At 43.8% G+C, this 25162-nt stretch overlaps 1 protein-coding gene and 1 long non-coding RNA gene across 6 annotated transcripts in view; one reads left to right on the top strand and one right to left on the bottom strand.

Moving 5' to 3' along the window:
- The window catches only part of LOC108396118 (uncharacterized), a 25081-nt gene extending 20236 nt beyond the window's left edge, over positions 1 to 4845 (bottom strand). Inside the window, exon 1 of the long non-coding RNA XR_005058650.2 lies at positions 4699 to 4845. This is a non-coding gene — a long non-coding RNA (uncharacterized lncRNA). The remainder of the gene's footprint in view (positions 1 to 4698) is intronic.
- On the top strand, positions 4254 to 25162 carry PHC1 (polyhomeotic homolog 1). 5 transcript variants are annotated; one of them, XM_037008731.2, is made up of 16 exons: positions 4254 to 4570; positions 4852 to 5800; positions 7339 to 7496; positions 8547 to 8657; positions 9457 to 9537; positions 10048 to 10197; positions 10803 to 10934; positions 16816 to 17308; positions 18677 to 19428; positions 19949 to 20096; positions 20350 to 20561; positions 21186 to 21300; positions 22245 to 22353; positions 22549 to 22699; positions 23141 to 23372; positions 24183 to 25162. In XM_037008731.2, exons 2-16 carry the CDS (start codon positions 5797 to 5799, stop codon positions 24335 to 24337), a joined length of 3003 nt encoding a protein of 1000 aa, XP_036864626.2. In that variant the 5' UTR covers positions 4254 to 4570; positions 4852 to 5796; the 3' UTR covers positions 24338 to 25162. The 5 variants fall into 5 exon arrangements, with proteins under 5 accessions (XP_036864626.2, XP_036864624.2, XP_017514332.3 ...); XM_037008729.2 differs by having other exon boundaries at positions 4255 to 4570; positions 10779 to 10934; XM_017658843.3 differs by lacking the exon at positions 4852 to 5800 and having other exon boundaries at positions 4255 to 4570; positions 10779 to 10934.

The raw sequence follows: 25162 nt of genomic DNA, 5'->3' as shown, positions 1-25162 counted from the left end.
GACTCATAAGCTCATTAACTAAATTGTGAGTTAATTAAAGTTGTGATGTAGGATGAATAAAACATAAAGAGTGCTTTTAGATGCATTTGGCAAGGACAAAAATACATTGGGTTACTAAGGGAAACTAAGAATAATAGCTCATACGATGGGTCAGACACTGCATGAAATACTTCAAAACATTTCATTTATTCCCAACAACTACTAGGTGTTACTTCCTTCCAGGGAAACTTACAGAAAGAAACCCAAGGCAGGGAGAAGGTATGTAATTTGTTCTTAATCACATGGTAACTGTCTAAACTGGTAAAGCATAAGTTATTGTCAACTTTATGCTACTCAAGGATGTGGGAGTACATCTGCTTTTTTCAAGGGCAACAGTGGGTGAAATATTAAGCTGAACCAATCAATATGGTAATTTCAAACGTCTACTCTAAAGAAAGTGAGTATGGTGGGTGCAGGTGAGGAAGAGGCTGTCCTTAGCCTCTTCAGGCCAATGACTGTAAAAATTAAACTGACAAAGACATTAACAGGAGAAAAGCATACATAACGTTTAAAAAAAAAGATTAGAGAAGACAATTTAAGTGATACAAACAATCTTTATTTAGTACTTTATGTAACTGACAGACATTTGGAGAACTGCAAAATGGGGCAGGATGCAGAGAACTTTTATAAGATAAAGAATAAAGAACAAGGAAGTAACTATAGAGCCCCAAACTGGCCTGGTGTCTGGGGGTCGGTTGACTGGTTATGTTGGCTTTCTGGTCAACTGGAGCATCTACAGGGACACAGCAGTTATCTAAATTTCGATTTACTGGCCAGGTGGGAGTCTTTATAAGGAAATAGGGGCCAAAGAAACGGACCTGACTATGTTTCTGCTAGGTTTGATGAAGAGCAGGCAGTTGAGGAGGGATATCACAGATCAAGGAGTATGAGGTAATTACAGAAAACTGGGGAAACTGAGAAAGACCTGTTAGGGTTCCTCTTGGTGTTCCTTTGTCCTAGAGGATAAGGATGCCACTTTCCTCCCAGGGAAACTCACAGAAGGGTTTTATAACTTGTTTTAGGGAAGAAGGGAGAGGGGAGGAGGACATCAGAGTGACTTTCCTGCTTCTGCAGTTTTCTCAAACTCCTTCAGTTTAAACTATTCAATATGCCAAGGTGTCATATACTGGGACAATGTGTCCTGAACTCCATTCTGGGAATTAGTGGGGAGGAATGAAAGACATCTTTTTTATCTTTTAATTCCATATATATTTTTTTCAGTTCAAGCATCTAGGAAATTAATTCAGTTAACTAATATTTAACTGCCAGTTAATTTATTTGGTAGGGACATCTTCTATTTGCCAGGGATTATGAAATATCCCTCTTCTCCATTCATCTTTTAGCCTTCAATTTTCTCCACTGAAAATTGATGGACTTGGATAATTTTAAAGTTCTTCTTTGCTTTAAAAATCCAAGAGTCTATAAATCCTCTTCATCTTCATTTCACTTTCTCACACCTAGAATTTAAGGCATGCAGGTGGGATGTGTGTGGTGGTTCACCTCCACAATTGGTGGTGGTTAATGTAAACGTTTATTTCTGTTTTTTCCCTATTTCATCCTTTTCACGTTTGCATAAAAATGTGATCACACTTGTTTGCTTGGTCACTTGTAAATAGATACATTCCAAGGATACTAATACCTTTTGGGTTAAGGACCATCTCTTCTATCACAATTCATTGCACCAATGCTGGGCTTAGAAGCTTGAAGCATGCTTATTCAATGCTCAATTGATATGCAAAATTATATTAGCCTACCTTAGATTTGTTTCAGTTGTTGCTGAACAGTTGGTTTCCTTTCAAATCCTGATCTTTCCTTATTTAGATTAACTTTGCCAGGGGGAGTACTTCGATTTCTATACACCAGATAGAATGCATTTCCTTTTCACCTGTTTAAGCTAATGGCTTTCAGTGTTATGCAGAGTAAAGAAATTATTTAGCTTCCATTCAGAAGAACTATTTGGTTTGAAAAAGAAAAGACCAATTCCAGGAGGATCATTAAATAAAAATGAAAAGTTTAGTAAAACTGCAAAAAATAAGTCAGTTGAGGATTTTCTGTGGGATCACATTGTTATGCTCTGTTTAGATTGAGATAAGTCCTTAAGTACCTGTTCCCAAACCGAGTTAGTCTAGGACAATGATTTCCTCGTGGATGCTGGTTTTCCTAAGTATTCATTTTACTGTTAATATATTCCTTTTTTTAACCTGAAATTTTTCTTCAAAACACTGCTTAGATCTATGACGCTGGAAGACTGATCCGTCTTGGAGGGAAATGAACTTGAAAAGAATTACTGGGAAAAATGGGCTACAAGCCATTACATTAAGAAAATTAAACTACTGTGACACAAAACATTCTGTGACACAATGTTCCTAGGCTACATTTATATTGTTCAACAAAATTATTTACCATCACTATCTTATCCCCTAACATCACCTAAATGTATAACTTTTAGAAGACGTAGGGGTTGTTGACCCAGGAAACACAACAGAATCTTTAGCGCGGTAGAATCTATCTATATGCAGTAGTAGTGATTCTGCTCCAGTTCTAATGGGCTGAAATTGCCATATACTAGCTACGTATGCAAGTTCCATAGGCTACTGGAAAAACAGTCTGGCACCTGGATTCTTTAAATGTCATATGATCTGAAAATTATCTATAGATACAACTTTTTCATCAGTGCTGGGGGGTATTCAGCTTAGGCGCAATATATCATTCCAAGTCTCGGTAAGAAAGCTTTAAACTTCTCTGACATGCCAAAAATCTAGGCTTGAATTAAATGACTAAGGCTTTACCTAGTTTTTACCACTAGTTCTCTGCCAGAATCTTTTCAATTGATCCTCAGCCAAAGCCTGTCATCCATCCTGGCAACACACCCTTTCACCTTCCCACACCTGATGTCCCAGCATTTCCAGCCCTTTGGCTGCCCTCCGGGTTCTTCCCTCACACACTTGTCTGACTGGTTCCTAGAAGCCTGGCAGATATTTTCCTCTGACATAAATCTGGCTACCACACATAAAGAGCGTGTAGTCCAAAGACTTTTTTCTCAATGCGAACCCCAAAGGACCTAATCTATAAACAAAGAGAACACTTAATTTTTTTTCTCTAAAAACAAATCATGCCTGGGCTTTTAAAGGAGAGAATTTAGAGTGGCTTGACAGAGAAAATAACTAAGTAGAATAGAGGTTAGGAAAAGACGCGAGGTAAAAATAGTTATTGGATTACAGTAACATCGGAGAAAAAGATCAACCTTAGTTATCAATCCACGAGGTATCCTCCGACCTCTCTGTAAAAGGCTAATGAGGGCAGTTACCTTTGTTCTAGGCACTGAATATGATTCAAGCTTCTCAAACGGGGGGCAGCACACAGTGGGTGCTTATAAGTATTTGCTGAATGTTCTAAGAGAATTAAAAACTGATAAACTGATGTCCTACATAAAATGACAAAGGTTCCTGCCTCATCAGATTTTAGCTTTCCCAAATATAGCCCATTGTTTTACTCTCCTCATACCCCCGCCTTTCCCCTTTTGTTGTTCTCGTTTCATTACACATCTAAATCTTAAGAACACACAAGTACACAAAATCCCCGAAAAAGCAAGTTACACTAGGTTGCTGCTTTGAAATGCATGCCAACTCCTAGTGGGTTCCCTGTTTCGCTGCAGCATTCTTTCCCGCCTTCTCGCAGTTGACGAGGGGGATTAAACAATCAAGATGCTCGGTCCTTTTCCTCAATCATCTTCTTTCCTTTCCTCGGCTTTGCTTCCTTTCCCACTCTGCCGTTTCTCTGGGCTCGCTGCTTTGCTCTCTCCCTCTCTGCCTGTGGATCCCTTTGATCCTTTCTTTCTATCCCTTATTCCCAGGGGCTCCAGAAAATACCTTCTTTTCCCCTCTTCACGTCACTTCCCTCCCTTTCTCCCATCTCCCTCTCCTCCGTGAGAGGTGAGCTCCCCACTAGAGGCCAGCACTTTCTGAAGTTCGTCCCTCCAACCGGCGAGCGGGACTCGGAGAGAAAGAAGGAGAAAAAAGAGCAAAAAAGAGCAAGAGGGGGAAAAACCCCGGGGCTTAGAGCGCGGAGGCCCGGGAGCGGCGTCGTCATGGCAACGGGCGCCGGCAGGAAACGAGGGACGCGCGCGAGGGAGGGGAGGAGGGCGCAGGGGGCGGGAGGGGCGGGGAGGGGTCCCGCTGCCCCGGAAGCACCTCCCCGCCAGCCCCCTCCTCCGGCCCGGCCCGCAGCCCCCGGCCTGCAGCCCCCACCCGCTCGGCCCGGCAGGAAGTGACAGGCCCGCGGCGCGCCCCGGAGGCCTGGCAGAGCCGCGGCCGGGCCCGCACCCGGAGCGGCGGGAGGGGCGGGGAGCCGCGGCCGCGCCGGGCACCTCCCACCCCGCCCTCGGCGCCCCCGCCCCTCCAGGAAGGGGAGGAGGCGCGGGGAGCCCGCCGCGGAGGCCGAGCGAGCCCCCCGCCCGGCCTGGCGACTGGGGACCCCGGCCCATGAGGCGGACGCGCCCCCGGAGCTCGCGGGTGCAGAGCCAGGCGCGAAGGTAACCGGGCGGCGGCGGGCCGGGGAGGGGCAGGCGCCCCGGGGGCTTGGCTGCGCGGGGATGTTTCTGCAGCCACCTCCGTCCGCGAAACGCCCCAGGTACCTCCCCCGGTTTCTCCCCCTGCCTACCTCCAGCGCTTCGCTCTGCGGTCCTTCCGCGCTGCCTGTCCAAGCCTTCTTGCTAATTCATTTCGCTGTGCTGAGCGCTGTCACCCGAGTTGCTCCTGACGGCTCATTTTCTCATTCATTTTTCCTCCTCTGACTTTGATTCTCCCATCCAAGCATGCCGTCTAGTCACCTCCCTGCTTTTTATGGTCCGCTGGGTTCCTCAGCCTCCCGACTTCATTCCTGACTTCTGTCTCTCTCCTGCCTGACTCCCCGCCCTCAGCACATCTCCGCGCTCACTTGGGTAAGCTCGCTCCTGGCACCACTCTTACCTGCTCCTTCCCCCGGGGTATTTATTTCTCTTCGGAACCACATTTTCATCAAGGTTCTGTGTGCAACGAGAAATCCTGGGCGTCTGCTATCCCTATTCTCCACGTTACTTCCATTTCTTTGGCACAGTCTTCCCCGGACAACCCCCTTCACATGTCCCGTCGTTTCTACCAGACAGAGTTTTACGCCTAGGGAAATTGATTTCCTCTAACTCTTGACTCAACAGGCCCAGTATTAGATCCACTATAATGCCCTTTTGTAGCTCCCTTCTGGAGGTCTGCGCTCCTCCTACCCAACCCACACACACCCAAATCCTACCTTTCAGGATGACCCTGCTTTAGCTGTTCTGGGAACCTTTATGGGTCAACTTGTCAACTCTCTTCCAGTTGAATTCTGAAAATTTACATTCACTGTGCTTTCTAGTAAACTTCATTTTCTGTATTTAAATTTACAGTCCTATTGATTACAAATGAATAGCTTTGTGTGCCTGGGATCCAGGGATCGTGGTTTTGATGACAGTCTCCCCTGATTTTATGAAAGACTTGAACCTGTTCCCTTTCCATCTGTATTTCCATTTCACAATCTGAAAAAAAACAAAGTCAAGACTTCCATTTTTGGGGAGATGAGGGATCGTACAGTTTATTAGCATTTTCACTTAGGAATGTAGGAATTAATGTTCCCTCTAGTTAGTAAAGGGGGCTCATGTTTCTGGGTCCAGTGATCTATACAACTGTGCCATGCTGCTCTAATCCTTACCCACTTTTTTTCTTCACATGCTGATAATGAGGATTCATGGGTCTGTATCTGTTTAGTGCTTTGATATTTTGGCAAAAGATGTGGGGAGAAGATAGAGTTGAAGCTGATAAGATTTCTCCTGTGTACCTCTTGTGTTATATCCATGTTTGCAGTGACATTTCTATTCCTGAATGAAACTGTGGCGATGGGTAGAGTTCTTGTGGGATAATGATATGATCAGATGATACTGGGAATGGAATAATAAGAAATCTCCCTAACTCTGTTTCCATGGCTAAGTGGTTTGTTTTTATTTACCGTTTGGTTTGGATGCAATCATTAAGCATCCAACTGTTGACAGCCCTTAGCAGAAATTCTGGTTTAATGTTTACATTCCTAAGCCAATAGTGCTTTTTACACTTGATATTTCTAGTGGCCCCGAGCGTCAAAAGCAGAGAATATAATGTCTAGGTTTTGCAAAAGAGAAAAAAAGTAAGAGTGAACAACAATGAAATACCCCTTATCGTCAGTTAGTGCTGCTCTGGAGGTGTATTTCTTCTTCTCATCTCCTGTCTCTTTGCTTGGTTCTTAGCAATGTTTTCCTATGCTTTTTTGAAGATTTTAATGTAGACCCCAGAGGGTAAATTCTGACCGCTTAAGTGGACTAAAAAATCTTCATTACAGCAATGAAAGCTTTCATTGCTGTATATTAGTATGTTTAATACCTGGGAGTCATTTGTTGAAATGATATATCACATTCAGTTGTGAGGCCTTCTTTGCAAATACAAGAAGGGGAAATGACATGCCTGAGGTACTGTTAGTCACCTGAGCAGGAACCAGGCAGCTATTTGAGCAATATGGGCTGTAGCCTACCTAGCTCTTCTACCTCCTAGTTTTTATGACTTTGCACAATGTATTAACATATCTGTATCTTAAACTCCTCCTCCATAAAATGAGGACAATGAGTACTCAAACTGAGTGACACTGCCTTAATCACAGATTTTATTTTTTTGGTTAGAAAAAGAGCATGTACTAGTGTAAACACTTGATACTTACTAGGACAGTTCCTTAACCTCAGAAAACCTCATCACCATTGTAAAGTGAGGGTAAGCATATTTACCTTAAAGCCCTGTGAGATATAATGGCAGTGAAGAGCCCAGCCCACTGATTGAAGGCACTTATGGCTTCTCAGTAAATGGTGGCCATTGTTAAAATGTTGCTGATAACAGTGATGCAGATTCTGATAAAAATGAGATTAACAGTAAGTTTTAAGTGGGAAGATTTTAAACTATTTAAGTTTTATTATGGGGATGTAAAGTGGTCTTAGTATAATTAGTCTTACATTCTGGTAATTTTATGTTCAATGAGAACCATGAGGGAATATGTAAAGGTGGTTTCTTTCAAAGTACTATATAGCTCAAAGATGTCACAGGGAAGCTAAGGTTGTAAGGTTGTAAGAGTGTCCTGCAGACTTGGTAGTCATAGAGCCCAAGACACCATGATTTAGGGAAGAGGGAAAGGCTTATATATGACTTGAGTAATAACATGAAATAATAGCTTGGAATCAAGTATAAATGTTAATCCTTTGCTACTTGCATCTAGGTCTTGAGTCAGAGGTCCAGCCTTGGGGACCCTGGACCACTGTGATGGAGACTGAGAGTGAGCAGAACTCCAGCTCCACCAATGGGAGTTCCAGCTCCGGGGGCAGCTCTCGGCCGCAGATAGCGCAAATGTCGCTGTATGAACGCCAAGCGGTGCAGGTGAGGCTCCGCGCTGAGGGGTTGTGACCATGAGGATGAGCTTGAGGAAGGCAGGATGCTGGAAGGTACTTGGCCTTAGTTCTCCTCCAGCAAACTGGGGGAGTGGGCTTAGGTAATGACTAAGGTCCCTTCCTGCTCTGATGATAATCTTAGGAGGTGATGACAGCTTGAACAAGCAAACAGAGAATGAGGTTCAGTTTTTAAACTAAGGTTTTTTGTACCATTCAGTTCAGTTAGCTAGATTCTCACTAGCTATTCCTGTTTATGGTTTGTCAGGTTTTTAAACTGATTTTTCTTGAAAATTATCCCGAGTAATGGAAGTGTGAGACCCTTTAAAGAGTTTAGTTAGTAAATTCCTTTCTTTAAAAAATCTGCTTGGGAATGGGCCTTTTACTTAAGATGTTTTGGTGATTAGAATAATTATGCATATCATAAGAATAGTTCTAATTGTTAAAGAATAAAAATGCAGTAGTATCCTAAAGTTATAACCAAAACTGAATTACCAGAATCATCTTTATAAATATCTACCAGCATTATGTTTTAAAGATTTGGGAATGCCAGTTATTTGAAAATTTTACCTGCCAGAATCTTCATGAGCTACTATTTACTATATTTTTCATCATTTTCAACCCCTTAGGGCTATCACCTTTATTGTACGTATTGTATTTTATTTTCCTCTTTTTACATCAATTGCCATCCCATTTATTTTCAACTTGTCTAGTCCCAGCTCTTTTTCTTGCTCTATCATGTGTTTCCAGATTCCATTTTGGGGAAATAAAAGGTCATGTGCATTACACTGCTTTACTTCTCTTTATAAATAAGAATAGATCATAGCAAATTAATTGCTTCTCCACTTTTTGAGGACACTATGAACTTACCGCTCTAAAATAAAAACAGAAAATTCAGCTGTTGATGATTTAGCCAGACTCCTGTCTTCCTGTGCTTCTCTCCTTCCCATATGTCCCTTTCATGAGGGCACAGCAATTCGCATAGGGTAGAAGTTGGGAGTGCTTCTTTCTAAGTGGGTTGACCCTCTTTTTCTCCTCCTAGGCTCTTCAGGCACTGCAGCGTCAGCCCAATGCAGCTCAGTATTTCCACCAGTTCATGCTCCAGCAGCAGCTCAGCAATGCCCAGCTGCATAGCCTGGCTGCTGTCCAGCAGGTGAGAGGTCAGCAGCCAGCTGGTCCGAGAGGGAGGGGAGAGGCATCACAGGTGGGTAGGGGTGCACCGCATCCTCCACTCAGCCAGGCTGGAAACAGAGTCCTCTGCCTGTGTCCTGTAGGAGGATGAGTGTGTCTTGGTTTCTGGGGTTGTAGTAGGAATTGTGGGAGAGCTACCTTTTAGAGGTAGAATGACTATATTCTAGACCTGCACTGTCCAATATGGTAGCCACTAGGTACATGTAGCTATTGTGTGCTTAAAATGTGGCTAGTCCAAATTGAGATGTGCAATAAGATTTTGGCTTCCAAAGACTTAGTTTGAGGAAAATAATGTAAGTTATCTCACTAGTTTGCTTATATTGGTTACATGTTGAAATGGAGATATATTGGCTTAAATAAGATATTAAAGTTGATTTGTGCTGTTTCTTTTCACTTTTAAAAACATGTACATACTAGAAAATTATATGTGGTTTACTTTATATTTGTGTTGGACAGCTCTCTGTAGGCTTATCAGTGACTCGTGATGTGACCTGACCAAAGGTTCTACTCCCTAAAAGAAAGTGGGAGGAGGATGGGGCAGGCAGGTTGTCTTTCTGTCCCAGGAGAGTTGTGTGAGAGTTACTGGGTTGACATATGTAGTGTGAAGGTTACTGGGACAGTGAATATACTTTTCCTTGCTCTATAGTAGTCTCGGTTCCTACCTGAAATCTTTTATTATGTTTTGGGCTTGTGATTTATTACTGGAAGATTCAGAGCTTTTCTTTGTTGTCTCTGGACTTGTTTCCATTTTCCTGTGACAGGCCACAATTGCAGCCAGTCGGCAGGCCAGCTCCCCGAACACCAGCACTGCCCCGCCGCAGACTCCCACCACCCAGGCCTCAGTGAGTACTGCTTTCTTCCCCCGAGAGGCTTCTCTCCCTGGGTCTCTGACTCTGGGTTAAACTACATTGTGCAGCTGAGCTGAAAGTGTTTATTGAGCCCCAGTAGTATTTACTGCTCCAGTGTAGAGAATAATAGTGAAAGGGAAAGTAACCAACTTGGATCTACATAAGAATCTTAATGAAGAGGTCTAAGGAAGGAGGGAGAAAATCCTGAAGTAGAAGAAATGATAACAAAGGAAAGGGACTAATCTCTGGACCCTTCAATGAGAAGTAAACTCTGTTCCATTTCGTTCCTTTGCCTTCTCAGCTGCTGTTTTAGGGACTGGCTCCTTGGGTGATATCCCGCAGTAGCCAGGGTGGCAGTTATGGCTAGGAAGGTATTACTCATTGTCACTTAACTCTGAAAATGAGATACTCTTTTCTTGACCATGGCTTTCTGAATTTGTCTGTCATGTACATTTTCTTATGTCTCCCAAAGCCTTAGTCCTGGTTCCTTTCTATACCTCACAGATCAATCTGGCCACCACGTCGGCCGCCCAGCTCATCAGCCGATCCCAGAGTGTGAGCTCTCCCAGTGCTACCACCTTGACTCAGTCTGTGCTACTGGGGAACACCACCTCCCCACCCCTCAACCAGTCCCAGGCCCAGATGTATCTACGGGTAAGCCACAGACACAATCACCATTGTCCCAAGGGTGTAATTGTTCTGTCCCTGCAAGGACTGGCGTGAAAGCTGTTGTATTTAACCATGGTTACCCAGGTATTTTATTTTTATTTAAGACAAGCCAGTCTACTTCCTATGTCCTACTTCCCTCTAGAAGTGATGCTGAGGATTATATTGAGAGCTCAAGTTAGAAGATGTTCACTTTCACATTTGACTAAAGTAGTGTCACATGCAGTCTACTCCTTAAACCTGTGGCTCAAGTACACAAATTCTGCCTTAACTCTTAGCCTATCTACTTACTATACATAAATACTTGTTCTTCATCCTTATTGTCTCAATTTCTTTGTTATTGGACTCTTGTTATCAGTCTGTAGTTTTATATACACATTCTAGGTTTTATTCTGGATTAGTCATCACATAGGAAGACTAAGGGTCTCCTGGGTTGGTGTGGAAAGGGGTAGGGCTTAGCTGTTTCGTATCTTGTTTATTTTGTCTTGTGGTCCTTCCCTTCCATTTCTTCTGTCTGTCTGCTTTTCTTGTTCTCCTTCCTCTGTTCTTCCTCTTCCTCCTCTCGCCAGCCACAGCTGGGAAACCTGTTGCAGGTAAACCGGACCCTGGGCCGGAATGTGCCTCTAGCCTCCCAGCTCATCCTGATGCCTAACGGGGCAGTGGCTGCAGTCCAGCAGGAGGTACCATCCGCTCAGTCTCCCGGAGTTCATACAGATACAGATCAGGTCAGTGGTAACCACCTGACCTGTGGGTGGGCACTGGGGTTAAAAGGAATGGCATGAGCTAGGGCCTGCCCTTCTACGCCTGTGCTGCTTTTCAGGGCGCTTTCTTTGGTTTTCCTTTTTCTTAATTTCTGTAGAATTCAGATCTCTTACAGCTTTTGAGTTAGGAAGGGAAGTAGCTTCAACTGAAACGAGCCCTGTGAATCTGGAAGCCATATTCTCAATACGGGCAGATTTTCTTGCTCTTCTTTTAGCCCTCCAGGGCCCAGTTTTATTCAGGAAGCCTTAATTCCCTCTGATGGCAGGCAGTACGGTCTCTGAAAGATAAGGGATGGTTGAGGGAATCCTGCATTTAGATGGATATGAAACTAACCTGGCTGAGCTGCTGGAAGAACATCTGCTGCTTTGTCTTTACGAGTCGTGGTGGCTCTCACCTCTGAGCGGTCTGCTTCTGCTCCCTCTGTTTCTCAGTCCAGGCTTCCTCGCCATTGCTTTCCATGCCTTATCCCCTCTCCAAAATGTATTTTGAGCCTGAATTTGTTTGCTTTTTCTGGATGGGATAGAAACTAGGATCTCACACTACTTATTTCCTTCTTTCGTTTATCAGTTAGCAAGACGATACTGAGCTCTTTTTATTGATGTACTCAGTTATATACTGGAAATTTGTGGGGATTGAAAAGAAATAGAAGCCAAGTCTTCAAAGAGCTTAGAAAACAACAAAACAAGGTACAGGAGTACATGCTACTAACTTGAGTGACACAAGAGTTTAGAGAAGCGTTGGCTATATTACTTCTCAGTGGCTTTCAGGCTACTTGAGCAGACTCTTGAAGAATGGGTGAGATTTGATTTAGAGTAAGAGGATGAGAGAGAACAGTATGTGTAAAGACATAATTCATATATGTGACTGTGAGTTGGGGATGAGTGGGTAAAGTGGAGACAGTGGGCCTGATGGTAAAAAAGGTCATCATTATGGAGAAGTTTTTGAAATCCAAGTAACTCCATAGGTTGCAAGGGTCATTGCTGGTTGTTGCATAGCTGACGAGTAGGGTAAGGAAGGTACTTTTGAAAGAACCATCTAGGAACTTGCGCCTGGAGAAGAAAGAGAAATTGTGTAATCTGATAAGAAACTCTCAGGGTCATTTCATTACAAGGCAAGACCTTCGTTTTAGACTATGGTAATAGTAGTGGGATCAGAGGATGAAGTTGAGACTGCTTCCATCTCCAGTTCTTAGATTTATCTATCTGTTTATTTATCAGACATTTGAGTGTCAGTATGTGGCGGGACAGAGTAGTGGTTGAAAATGTGAATCTGATGTTTGGCTTAGATTCCAACTCCACAACTTACCCTGTGACCAGGCAAGTGACCTAACATCTTTTTACCACAGTTTCTTGTCTATAAAGTACCTTGCTCAGGATGTTTTGGGAGGATGAAATGAGTTGATACGTGTAAGTGCTTGAAAAATGCCTGGATGTAATGAGTGGTTAAGAGTGTTAGCTGTTATTATGCACATTAGCCATTCCTTAGCCACAAATGCCAAAGAAAGTCATGATCACTAGACTAAAGAGATTATAAATCTTTGAAGCACCAGACATTAAGCAAATAATCACCTGAATGGTTTAATAATTGCTTCGTTAGAAAGCACAGAGTGCACTGAAAACAGAAAGGCCCTGATTTAGCCTTGGGATGGGGGTGGAAGTGAAGAAGTCCTCCCTGAGCTGGTGACCTTTAAACTGGGGCCCATAGAAGTGAGTCAGGTTGAAGACATGGAAGGAAAGTGGTGAAGGCAGGGGAACCTTAGGGTCCGAAGACCCCGAGTAGTGAAGGAGCTTTATATATTGGAGGAATGGAAAGAAGACCTGTGCTCCTGGAATTTGGCAAAGGGGGATGGAGATGGTGCTGAAGAGGAAGAAGAGACCTCACCTTGCAGGGCCCTGGGGCCTGGGCTTAGGATTTGGGTCTTTATGTGAAAGGCAAAGGGTAACTATGGAAGGATTTTAAACATGGAAGTCTCATGGAAAGATTGAGGATTTTTTTTTCTTTAAAGACTCTTGGCTGCTCTATGGAGAATAAATAGAACAGTATGAATATATAAGGAGAGCAACAGTGTTATAACAGTTTAGGGAAAGAGGTGTCTGGATTAGGTGGCAGCAATGGAGATGGACAAAAGTGAATACATTTGAGAAAACTTGAAAAAGAACTGACTCAGTGGATGGGGGAGTTGAGGGAGATGCCAGAGATCTGACACAGGAGTGGGTGGCTGGTGGGATGAAAAATGTTGGAGAATGGATTTAGGGAGAAGTTTGCTTTTGGATATGCTGACTTAGAAGTGCTCGCAAGCCATCCACGAGGTTTTGAGGTCAGTGGTTTTGCATATGTGGTACTTGGTCCCAGAGGAGCCAATCTGAGCTGAGGTAAACATTCAAAAGTAGTAGTCGTGTAGAGAAGTTGAAGTCAGGGAGCGCTTGAAATTGCTTAGGTAGATGGTATGGATAGAGAAAGAAAAGCCTTTAAGATGCAGCCCTGCAGGTTAGGAGGAGCCCTTAGAAAACAGAGCAGTTTAAGGTTGAGTGGCAAGGTGAGTAGGAAAGAGTGACAGAGACAAGAAAACCTGGTGTCAGGAAAAAAACGGAACAGAATGTTATGAGAAGGGGTGGGAGTCCTCTGACACATTCAGTAGAGAGGACGAGAAAGATGGATTTTCTCGTGGATGGAGAGCTGTGTCAGTGGAGCTGCAGGTGTTGAAGCCAAAGTAATATGACTTGAGGAACAGCTGGACAGTGGGAATAGATGCCATGAATGTGGAAAACTACAGCTGATCTTGAACAACGCTGTGCAGTTGAAAACCTGCGTGTAAGTTGTGATGTCCCCAGAACTTAACTAATAGCCTTCTGTTGACCAGAAGCCTTACCAATAACATAAACAACCAGTCAGTGCATATTTTGTATGTTATATGTGTTATATACTATCTTCTTCTAGTAAAGTTAGCTAAAGAAAAGAATGTTTTTTCAGATTGTCGCAGATCTCCAAAAAAAATTTATGGTGTATTTATTGAAAAAAACCCGTGTAGTTCAAACTTGTGTTGTTCAATTGTGAGCTGTACTAAGAGTTTAGTAGTAGCAGGAGAGGTGGATGAAGCTGGGGTTGGGGAAGTGGGATTCAGGCCTGGTGATAGGAGGGAGCCAATAGAGAGGGTGAAGGGCAGGAAAGAACTGATAATATCAGCTTGAGGAGGAGGAGGGGGTGGGTTCCTGAGCATAGAGGATTGAGGGAGGAGAAAAGGGAGCAGTAAGGGGCAGGTGCTGATGCAGGTGAGGAACTGATGAAGTGTCACGCCCATAGAATGCAGGGGTGCAGAGTAAGGGGCAGAGGGAAAGTGGTTCTGAGGTATACAGACTAGGAAAGTTACAAATGGCCATTATGGAAAGGAAGCTGTTTTTAAAAAATGTATGATTGCCAGGTGATATTAAATTCCCCAGTACCCAATACTGATGATTCTTATAAATCTCAAAACCTATCACCTTTATCACCTTTTCTTTATAGCTGTTGCCTGAATTCAGGTTCTTTTTATTTTTCACCTAAATTACTGTACTAGTTTTCTACCTGGTCTCTTTACTTCAGCCTTTCCACATTACTATTAGAATAATTTTTTTTTATTGAAGTACCATTGATACACAATCTTACATTGATTTCAAATAAACAACACAGCAATTCAACAGTTTCCCATATTATTAAATCCTCGCCCCCACTAGTGGTTACTATCTCTCAGCATAGGAAGATGTTACAGAACCACTGATTATTCTCCATGCTGCACTTCCATCCCCATGACCAACTTATTTGTGATTGGGAATTTTTGTGTGTCTTTATTCCCCTAACTCTCCCACCCCCACCCATGCCAATCCCTCCCCCATGGTAACCACCAGTCATTCCTCGGTGTTTCTGAGTCTACTGCTATTTTAATTCATTTTTTTTATATTCCACAAGTAAGTGAGGTTATATGGTATTTGTCTTTCTCTGCCTGGCTTATCACACTTAGCATAACATCCTATAGGTCCATCCGTGTTGTCACAAGCAGCAGGGTTTCTTTTTTTTTTTAATGGCTGAATAATCAGAGTATGTTTTTTTTATAAGAAAATATGTGTTATTAACATTTTTAATTATGCCTCTGATGTACAGAATTTGATAAATCATAACCCTTAGCTTATGACATCATCTTCAATGATCCATTTGTAGCCCATTTTTATTTATTTTCTCAGTAAGTTTTAGTAATGTAATAAGCGCTCCCCAGTTCACCCACTGCCTGCCCCTACCCATGGTAATGACCTTTCTGATTCCTAGGTTCATCTTTCCCTATGTCCCTTTTTATATAGTTTTATTGCATTACATATATTTCTAAGAAGTACTTTTTATTATGGGAAATTTAAAACATTTATAAGAATAGAAAAAAATATGAATACCTATGTCCTTACCATCTATAACATCAGTACCTGGCTAGTCTATTCAGGTCCCTTTCCACCACCTGCAGATTATTTAGAAGCAGATCCTAGATACAATACCATTTATATATATATAGTATTTAAATTTATGAGGTACTTGTGCTGTATGTATTTTATTGGGAATGCTTTCTTAATAGCTTATTGTGAAGGTCCATCCTGTTGCATGTCATTATACTTTATTAATTTTGATTACTATGTAATATTTCATTGTGTGAATATACTATAGTTTACTGGTCTTCTATTTTGAGGGTTTTCATTACTATGAATGATGGTGCTGTGAACATTCTTATACATGCCTCCTGCTGTATACAGCAAGAGTTTCTCTTGTGGAATGCCTGGATTGTGTAAATGTTCACTTCTTAGTATATGATGCCAGGCTGTTTTCCAAAGTGGTTGTACTGATCTGTATTTACCTCAGCAATGTTTGAAAGAATGGTTTCAACATAGATTTGATTGTGTTTATTCTGATTAATATTCTTGTGTGGTTTCCTATGATCAACTAAGTACTTATCTTTCCTTCTCTCTATTCCTATTTCAGATTACTCACTATGTGTCAGACACTTTGCTAGGTGCTGGGAATATAACAGTCAAGATGAATACACTTTCTCTTTCCAAACTAAAGTTCAGACTCTTCTTAATTTAACACTAGGCCTTTTATGATGGCACCTTTCTACCTCCCTAGCCTCAGCCTACTTTTCTAGCTTTTTACCTTGCCATTCCCTCTAACTCACTGCAAACATAATGAAATACTTATGATTTCTAAAAATGCTATGCTCTTTCTTGGCTTGAAGGTCTTGCAAATCTTGTTACCTGTGTCTTCAAAGCCCCGCCTTCATTGTACCCAGTGGGTCTCAGACCCAACATGCCAGTTCCCGAGGTCTTCCCTGATCTCCTTAGTCTGAGATAATTCCTCCTCCTCTGTGTTCCCATTGCACTTTGTGCGTATCTGTTCAGAGTGTAATAGAGTCAGTGGGAGTTTTCTTCTCTCTCTTCCCTAGTTAGTACTCATTAAGAGTAGGGATTGTGTCTTTCATCCATGCATTCCCAGTATCCAGTGTAGTACCTGAAGTATGGTAGGTATTTGGTAAATGTTGAATGAATGAGAGGAGAGGAAAGGGAAAATACGAGATATTTTGAAGGAATAAATGACCAAACTTGATGACAGATTTGGTAGTGATAAAAGGAGACTGAGAAATCAAGTATGATTCAAGAATTCCTCCCTGGGTGCCTGGAAGGCCTCTAATGTATGTAACTGTGAAGGTGGGGGGATGAGTTGAGGTGGGCTGTAGAATATCTGTAGATGTCTTGCTGCTTCTGAATCAGTCACAGAAATCTTTGACCTTAGTGCCTCTGGTTCCCCTTTTCCAATCTTTTTCTTCTTCTTTTTCAGGTGCAGAACTTGGCAGTGAGGAACCAACAGGCCTCAGCCCAAGGACCCCAAATGCAAGGCTCTACCCAGAAGGCCATTCCTCCTGGAGCCAGCCCTGTCTCCAGCCTCTCCCAAGCCTCCAGCCAGGCCCTGGCTGTGGCTCAGGCTTCTTCTGGGACCTCAGGCCAGTCCCTCAACCTTAGTCAAGCTGGTGGAGGCAGTGGGAGTAGCATCCCGGGGTCCATGGGTCCAGGTGGAGGTGGCCAGCCACCTGGGGGCTTGGGTCAGTTGCCTTCCTCAGGAATGGGTGGCGGGAGCTGTCCCAGGAAGGGCACAGGAGTGGTGCAGCCTTTGCCTGCAGCCCAGACAGTGACTGTGAGTCAGGGCAGCCAGACAGAGGCAGAAAGTGCAGCAGCCAAGAAGGCGGACACAGATGGGCCTGCTCAGCAGAATGTGGGCATGAACCTGACACGGACAGCTACACCTGCTCCCAGCCAGACCCTGATTAGCTCAGGTAAGTGTCTCCCTGCACAGTGTCATCCTCCTCTCAGAACTTGTTTGAAGTCAGAGTGCATCACATCTTTTTTCTTGTTTTTTTTCTGGGTCCTGGAGTAGTGGAAGGCAAGAGAACCACATTAGCCCTGCTTCTATGAGTCCCGGGAGATAGGAGGACAGGTGACAGAGAGAGGTCTGTCTGTTTCCATCAGCAGCAGTCAGTTGACTAAGTGGCTTTGTCCTTTCTTCCTCAGACTTGGAGTTTGTTGGTTTATTCACCCGACCTGTTCATGTACCCAGTTCTTACCAAATTGTCTCCTGTGTTCTAGGGGCTAGGGATACATCTTTGAAAACAGGTGTCCTCACAGAATTTAGAAGTTGTGAATTCTCTTCCTCACTGTGTTTAGTGGTAGGTAGTTGGCCCAGGGTAGAGCAGAGGCAGCACAAGTGCCTTAGAGCACTTGGGACTGGGAAATAGAGCCGGGGTTTAGTATCGCCAGCTTGTAATCATCAGTGTCAATGATAAGGATAAAAAAGAATAAGTAATGATAGTAATAACCCCAAATAGTTTGACGTTGCTTTCAGACTGTGGTTAGACATAGATGTGTACACCTTACTTGGTAATGGTTATTTTTGCCTTCTTCGTTACTAGCACTTGTGGTTGCTATATTTGGATAATTTAATCTCAAAAAGTAAGAGTTACTTTTGTAAGTTGTATTACTAATACCTGGCATTTACCTGCTATAGCACTTCCGTTTCCAAAGCACTTTCATATCATATGTGTTCTCTGGACCACCCGGTAGAGTATGGCGGGGTGGAGGTTATCCACTCCAATTTACAGTGGAGGAAACTGGGTGAAACCAGAGCCCACAGCAGCAGACTCTTAAAGACTTCTCATAGGTGGGGGCTTAAACTGATGAATCTTAAACACAAGGCCTTCATGGGAAGGTGTTGGTATCTTTACCTCTGTGAACTGTTAAGTGTTTCTCATGTGCCAGGCACTGGGCTGGGTTCAAGGGATGTAGAGATGAACAGAAACCATGGACTTAGCTCCTGAGGAGCTCAAGAGCGTAACCATACAGAGGATGGGCCAGCCCTCCTCCTTTGCTGAGTACAAAGAAACAGGTTTTCAGTATAGCAAAGAAAATGAAAGTCAGATAAATGCAAGAAATTCCTGAAGATTATTAAATGACTGAGCAAGGGCATTCTTTCCTTGCGATCTTTCAGACTAGATGAAGGTAGTGATGACTCGGAGGAAAGTATGAGTGAGGTGCTCTCTCAGGTCCTTCAGGTTAGATTTCCATTCACCATGTGATCCAAACTAAGTACCTCTTGGGAAGATAGTTTTACTTCACAGTGTTGGTGGTTTTGCTCTCCTGTGCCGTAGCCACCTACACACAGATCCAGCCCCACTCCCTGATTCAGCAGCAGCAGATCCACCTCCAGCAGAAGCAGGTGGTGATCCAGCAGCAGATCGCCATCCACCACCAGCAGCAGTTCCAGCACCGCCAGTCGCAGCTGCTGCACACGGCCACGCACCTCCAGCTGGCCCAGCAGCCGCCTCCGCAAGCCACAGCCCTGTCTGCCCCTCAGCCTCCGCCAGTCCCACCTGCCCAGCCTGTCCCGCCTTCCCAGTCCCAGCAGCAGGCCCAGACCCTGGTGGTCCAGCCCATGCTTCAGTCTTCACATTTGTCCCTCCCACCTGACCCAGCCCCCAAGCCACCCATCCCCATCCAGTCCAAACCACCAGTAGCACCCATCAAGCCTCCTCAGTTAGGGGCTGCTAAGATGTCAGCTACCCAGCAGCCACCTCCGCATATTCCTGTGCAAGTTGTGGGCACCCGACAGCCAGGTACAGCCCAGGCCCAGGCTTTGGGACTGGCACAGCTGGCAGCTGCTGTTCCTTCTTCCCGGGGAATGCCGGGCGCACTGCAGCCTGGTCAGGCCCATCTGGCTGCCTCGCCACCTTCATCCCAGGCTCCTGGTGCACTGCAGGAGTGCCCTCCTACATTGGCCTCTGGGATGACCCTTGGCCCTGTGCAGGGGACAGCACATGTGGTAAAGGGGGGGACTACCAGCTCCTCACCTGCTGTAGCCCAGGTCCCCGCTGCCTTCTACATGCAGTCTGTGCACCTGCCGGTGAGTGAGGTCTGATGGTGTTGAGGGCATTGTTCCCCTGGAATGGAAACGATGCTTAACTTAGGAGGGGAATAAAATTGAGAAGTTTAAGATTTTGATATTTATCTCTTATGGAAGAGAGGGGGATAAATGGAAGGCCAAGATACTGTTACTTATTTGTTCATTTTGTAAGAGAGATGTTAATTTATATAATACCTGAACTTCATATTCCTCAATTTGCTACTGAATCCATTCTTGATTTTTGCATCTGTACCCAGATCAAGATAGTGTTAACCATCTAAGTCATAGTCTTTAGAAAAACAACCCAAGGTCTTGAGGTCTAGTTCAGGACTAAATAGTGTTGCATTTTCGTTTGTCCTGATGTGGAAGTTAACACTTCTTGGGAATAACCAGGAATTTTAGTGTACTGGGGGAAGTATACAAATTAGCAAGTTTGGAACTAAAGATTTTCTCTGACAGTGTGGGAGGAATGGTGCTTCATTCATAAACCTTGGTTTCTTTCCTGTTCTTCACTTTATAGGGCAAGCCCCAGACATTGGCTGTCAAACGCAAGGCAGAGTCTGAGGAGGAGAGAGATGATGTCTCCACATTAGGTTCAATGCTTCCTGCCAAGGCATCTCCAGTGGCAGAGAGCCCCAAAGCGATGGAGGAGAAGAGCAGCCTTGGAGGTGAGTATGTGACTCAGTGGTGCTACCAGAGCGTAGAGATGGGAGCTGTGTTCTGAGTCAGCTAAGAGAGACATGTGGTTTAGAGAATATGGGCCTGAACCTGGTGGGCAAATCCTAGATCCAGAAGCTGGGAATCCAGGGTCAGTGATCAAAGGTGAGAAGGTGTATTACTGTGGAAGATCAGGCTGGCTTGACTAACAGATGGGTCAGTCACGTCACCCTGTGTGTTCCTTGACCTGTGTTGATTTTCCAGAGAGAGCCGAACCCTTGAGCAGTGTGAATGCTAACACCCCAAGCAGTGACCTAGTAGCCTTGGCTCCTGCCCCATCAGCACCGCCTCCTACACTAGCCATGGTGTCCAGACAGATGGGTGACTCAAAACCCCCACAGGCCATTGTGAAGCCCCAGATTCTCACCCACATCATTGAAGGCTTCGTTATCCAGGAAGGAGCAGAACCTTTCCCGGTGAGGGCAGGGCCAGAAGGTGGGAGTTTCAAGTGGGACTCTCACTTGATCTGATTGTTGTCTTTTCAAACCACACTAAAATAAGAGCTCAGAACTATTTAATTATTACAGAATGGTTTAAATCTATTTGTATGACTAGTTGTAAAGAAGGAAGAGAAGAGAAAAGGAAAGAATATGAAGTGGGAAGAAAAGAATAAAAGGAAAAAACCTTTAAAGCAATAATGTTTAGTTTGACAAATACGTTTTCTTATAATAAAGAAAATTGTGGTAGAGAAGTTAAGGGACTTTTCTAGATACCACAAGTTGCAGAATCAGGACTAGAACACAGACAGGTATCTTGACTCCTGGTGTGTTCCCTGCAACTTAGGAAGGAAAAGGACAAAAGAGAGCCAGGGTAGGAACCTGTTCTCTAATACAGGGAGGCAGGTAGGAGCCTGTTCTTTCAGTCTCTAACTGAAAAAAGCCAGTTTAGAGACTCTTGGTTGCCATATTGAAAATGATTTTCTCTGAACCGGACTTGGCCATTAATTCAGAGATCCAGAGATGATAGTGAGAAATGCTGGGGAAAGCTATAAAGAAGCAGAAAGGATTTAGGCTAACCTAACTAAACTTTTTCTGGGACAGGTGGGTTGTTCTCAGTTACTGAAAGAGTCTGAGAAGCCACTGCAGACTGGCCTCCCAACAGGGCTGAAGGAGAATCAGTCAGGTGGCCTCTTGGGAGGGGACAGCCCATCTGCTGGTAAGTAGTTAGTTGTTTAGGGGAAGGCAGCCCTTGGAGATGTGTTCGTGGTCTGGGTCAAGTAGTGTAGCTGACCCTTGGACAACAAGAGTTTGAACTGTGCGGGTCTACTTATATGCAGATTTTTTTTAATACATGAAAATTTTTTGGAGGTCGTGACAACTTGAAAAAACGTTGTCTTTAGCTTACCTTATAGCAATAATACATGTAATATGTATGTGTTACATGTGAATCGACTGTTACTGGTAATGTTTCCAGTCAACAGTAGACTGTTAGTAGTTAAGTTTTGGGTAAGTCAAAAGTTACACGTGTATTTCAAACTGCATGGAGGTTTGGTGCCCCTAACCTGTGTTAAAGGTCAACCGTAATTATTTAAAGTGGGAATTATATGAAGTCCATCCACAGACAGACACCCTATCATGTATGAGAACATGTAGAATCACATAAAAGGAGTTCCATAGGATTAGGGGAACTTTATCAGGCCAAAGTAACCTGTTGAATTATTTACTGTAAGGATCTATTTTTCAAGAGATGATCAAAAATATGATATTCCTCAATTTCCAGTTCTACTTATTCTGAATTTCATAATTTATATTAAGGACTTTCGTGGAAAACTTGTGGGAGAGGGATCTTATATCTTTATAGGCATTAATAATTAGTTCCTCTCCTTTTTAAAAATGCAATCTTGTCTGCAATCTGAGTGTACAAACTAGAATAAAATTAGTCATCTAAAAGAAAGTCTGGCTTAAGGTTATGAAGACTGTGATGTTCTTGAGGGACATGTCTTCATGGTTTAGATTTTGACCTTTATGTTTTTGGGATTCTCAGTTAGATTTTGTGTAGGTCTTTGGGGGCCAACCCTAAGAGTAATTAAGAGTCCAGCCCTATGGCCTGGATGGCAGCAGAAAATGATGGCAAGTTTCCAGCAATGCCCTGTTTTTCAGAGCTAGATAAGAAGGCGAATCTCCTGAAGTGTGAGTACTGTGGGAAGTACGCCCCTGCAGAGCAGTTTCGTGGCTCCAAGAGATTCTGCTCCATGACTTGTGCCAAGAGGTACTGTAGGCACCCCCCACCTCAGCACTGGTTCCGCCCTCTAATAGCACACCCCCTCTCTAGGATCACCTCACAGTGGATACTTGACGTCTCCTCTGTTTTCATTCCCTTTCCCAAATGAGCTCTTAAAGTATCAATTCATATTTAGTGCAGGGTAGCAAGATAGTCTTCTACAGCAGCTTTGATATCCTGTAGGTATAATGTGAGCTGTAGCCATCAGTTCCGGCTGAAGAGGAAAAAAATGAAAGAATTTCAAGAAGCCAACTATGCTCGAGTTCGCCGACGTGGACCCCGCCGCAGCTCCTCTGACATCGCCCGTGCCAAGATCCAGGGCAAACGCCACCGGGTGAGCTGTTGCAGGGCCAGCTACCTTTAAAACGGACTTCCTTCATCCTTTTTTATCGGGGCAATTCCTTTGCCCAGGTTAGAGTAGGAGACCAGAATTCTGGTTATCAGATTGTATTACTCCAAATTCCAAGCGCTCCCGATTGCTTATCTCCCTTCACCTGACTACTGGTTCATGTATCCATTAATCCTTAACACTGAGTAGAGAAAAATCTAGGTCAGTTGTTGATAGGAGGGGAGAATCAAGAAAGTGGTACAGTTTATGCTTGAAAGGCACTTGAATAGACTGATGACTTTGGGCATTTGTAAACAGAGTACAAATTGTTTCACTTAAATTAAGTTCTCTTCTATGCTCAGTTAATCCAAACCCAGGGTAGTTGGGGAGAGGAAAACTTGATGCTGTCATTCATTTACCTTGTTGTTTTGTGGCTTTTCTCTGTAGGGTCAAGAGGACTCAAGCCGGGGCTCAGATAATTCCAGTTACGATGAAGCACTCTCTCCAACATCTCCGGGGCCTTTGTCCGTGAGAGCGGGGCATGGAGAACGTGACCTGGGGAACCCCAGTACAGCTCCACCAACACCGGAATTACATGGCATCAACCCTGTGTTCCTGTCTAGTAATCCGAGCCGCTGGAGTGTAGAGGAGGTGTATGAGTTTATCGCCTCTCTACAAGGTATCAAGGGCACACCCAAGAGAACCCAGGCCACCTACGCTGTTTTCCTGAGGTCATCCTACATGGGTCTTTTTAACAGGGAACAGAAATTTTATTAAACAATAGGGGCTTCAAGTATGGACCAACAAAGGCTCTACTTTTGATATTTATTCAAGTCACTTGCCCACAGCCTGGTTTTCTAGTTTCCTTCCTAGTTGACAGCATTGTCGCAAAATTATCCCAGTGTTCAATTTTCATCTTTTTAGGATTCAGCCATATTTCTTACCGATTTTTTTTTATGTGTGATAGTGATACCCACCATGGATAAAATCCTTTTATGCAGAGAAGGGGATTAGGAAATCAGGGGCCATTATGACCCGACTCTTTTCAAGTCAGGACTGTTTATAAGCTATTCTTGACAAAGGGATGGTTTTCTCCAGAAAAGAAAATCACCCTATCCTTCTTGATAATTGTCTGAATTCTGGGCCCTTAAACAAAATACCACAAAGGCTCATAACTTTAATTTTTTGCCAGTTAAGAAGAAAACATTATTTTGCTCTTTCCCCTGTACTGAATGTAACTATTTAAGTGAAGCCATTTCTAAGGTGAACAACTTTGTTGTTCTGTATCTTGGCTAATTATTTTTTAAAAACAGCCAGTTGCTCTGATTTCATTTTGCTGCTAAGGCTGCACCTAAGACCTTCCTATTAATTTGGGACACGTACTTGGGGATTAACCTTTGCTAGGTCTTCACTCTTCCATAGTTACTTTCTCCCGTCCTTTGGTGCTACGATGCAGTTTCTCAGATGTATTCCCACCATTTCCTCCTAGGCTGCCAAGAGATTGCAGAGGAGTTTCGTTCCCAGGAGATTGATGGACAGGCCCTTTTATTACTTAAAGAAGAACATCTTATGAGTGCCATGAATATCAAGCTGGGCCCTGCCCTCAAGATCTGCGCCAAGATAAATGTCCTCAAGGAAACCTAAGGTGGCCCTCTTGCACAACCAGCCTAAGGCAGACACTCCCCACTATCCAGGTTATAACCTGGTACCAGCAGACTTTACAGGGAAGAAAGAGCTGTTCCAGTTGTTAATCTTCCAGAGAGAGGATTACTGAGACAAGGAAGGAAAACGCAAGAACTGGTTGCTGGTGCTATATGGTGGCAGCTTTGACATTTTCTCTGGGTTCTACTATATTTTTAAAAATCTTTCCAATTCTCACCTACCCTAATCCAATCTTTATAAAAAGAGGCAGTCTAGAGAACTAGGACTGCTCAGCCTTATCCTGGAGTAGAGTGTCTAGCCAGGGTCCCAGCTGTCCAAGAGGACAGACAGCACGGCAAGGCAAGGAACAGGTGGGACATAGGTACGCCTCCGCAGGACAGAGAGGCTCTTTCTAGGTTGTGTGACACGAGTAGCAGAAGCTGGTACTCCCTCTGGATTGTCTGGACCACCTGTAGCTGTGGCTGAGTTTTCTTTGTCGTCACCCCCATAGTACTGAACATCTCCTGCCTCCATAGCAGGGTCACCGGTCAGTGCAGACTTGTTTGGCATTGTTCTGATTTGCTGCAGGAGCTGAAAGTGTCTGGCACATGTGGCTGCTGTCATTCTTTCTGCATCCCCCTGCTGTCTCCCAATTTATCTGTTGTCTTCTACCCCTTTCTTTTCAGTTCCAACTCTGCTCTGTCCTATAGCTTTATAAAACAGGAGTGCGTGGGGCTAAGGTCAGGAGTATAAGTACCTGCCTTAGGCGCTATTCCTTCTACAACAAAAATATTATTTTTTCCTCCTCAGTAAAAGGATGAAAATTGG

This window comes from Manis javanica, chromosome 15 (assembly GCF_040802235.1).
Source record: "Manis javanica isolate MJ-LG chromosome 15, MJ_LKY, whole genome shotgun sequence".
NCBI lineage: Eukaryota > Metazoa > Chordata > Mammalia > Pholidota > Manidae > Manis > Manis javanica.
This window is presented reverse-complemented; position numbering and strand designations above follow the sequence as displayed.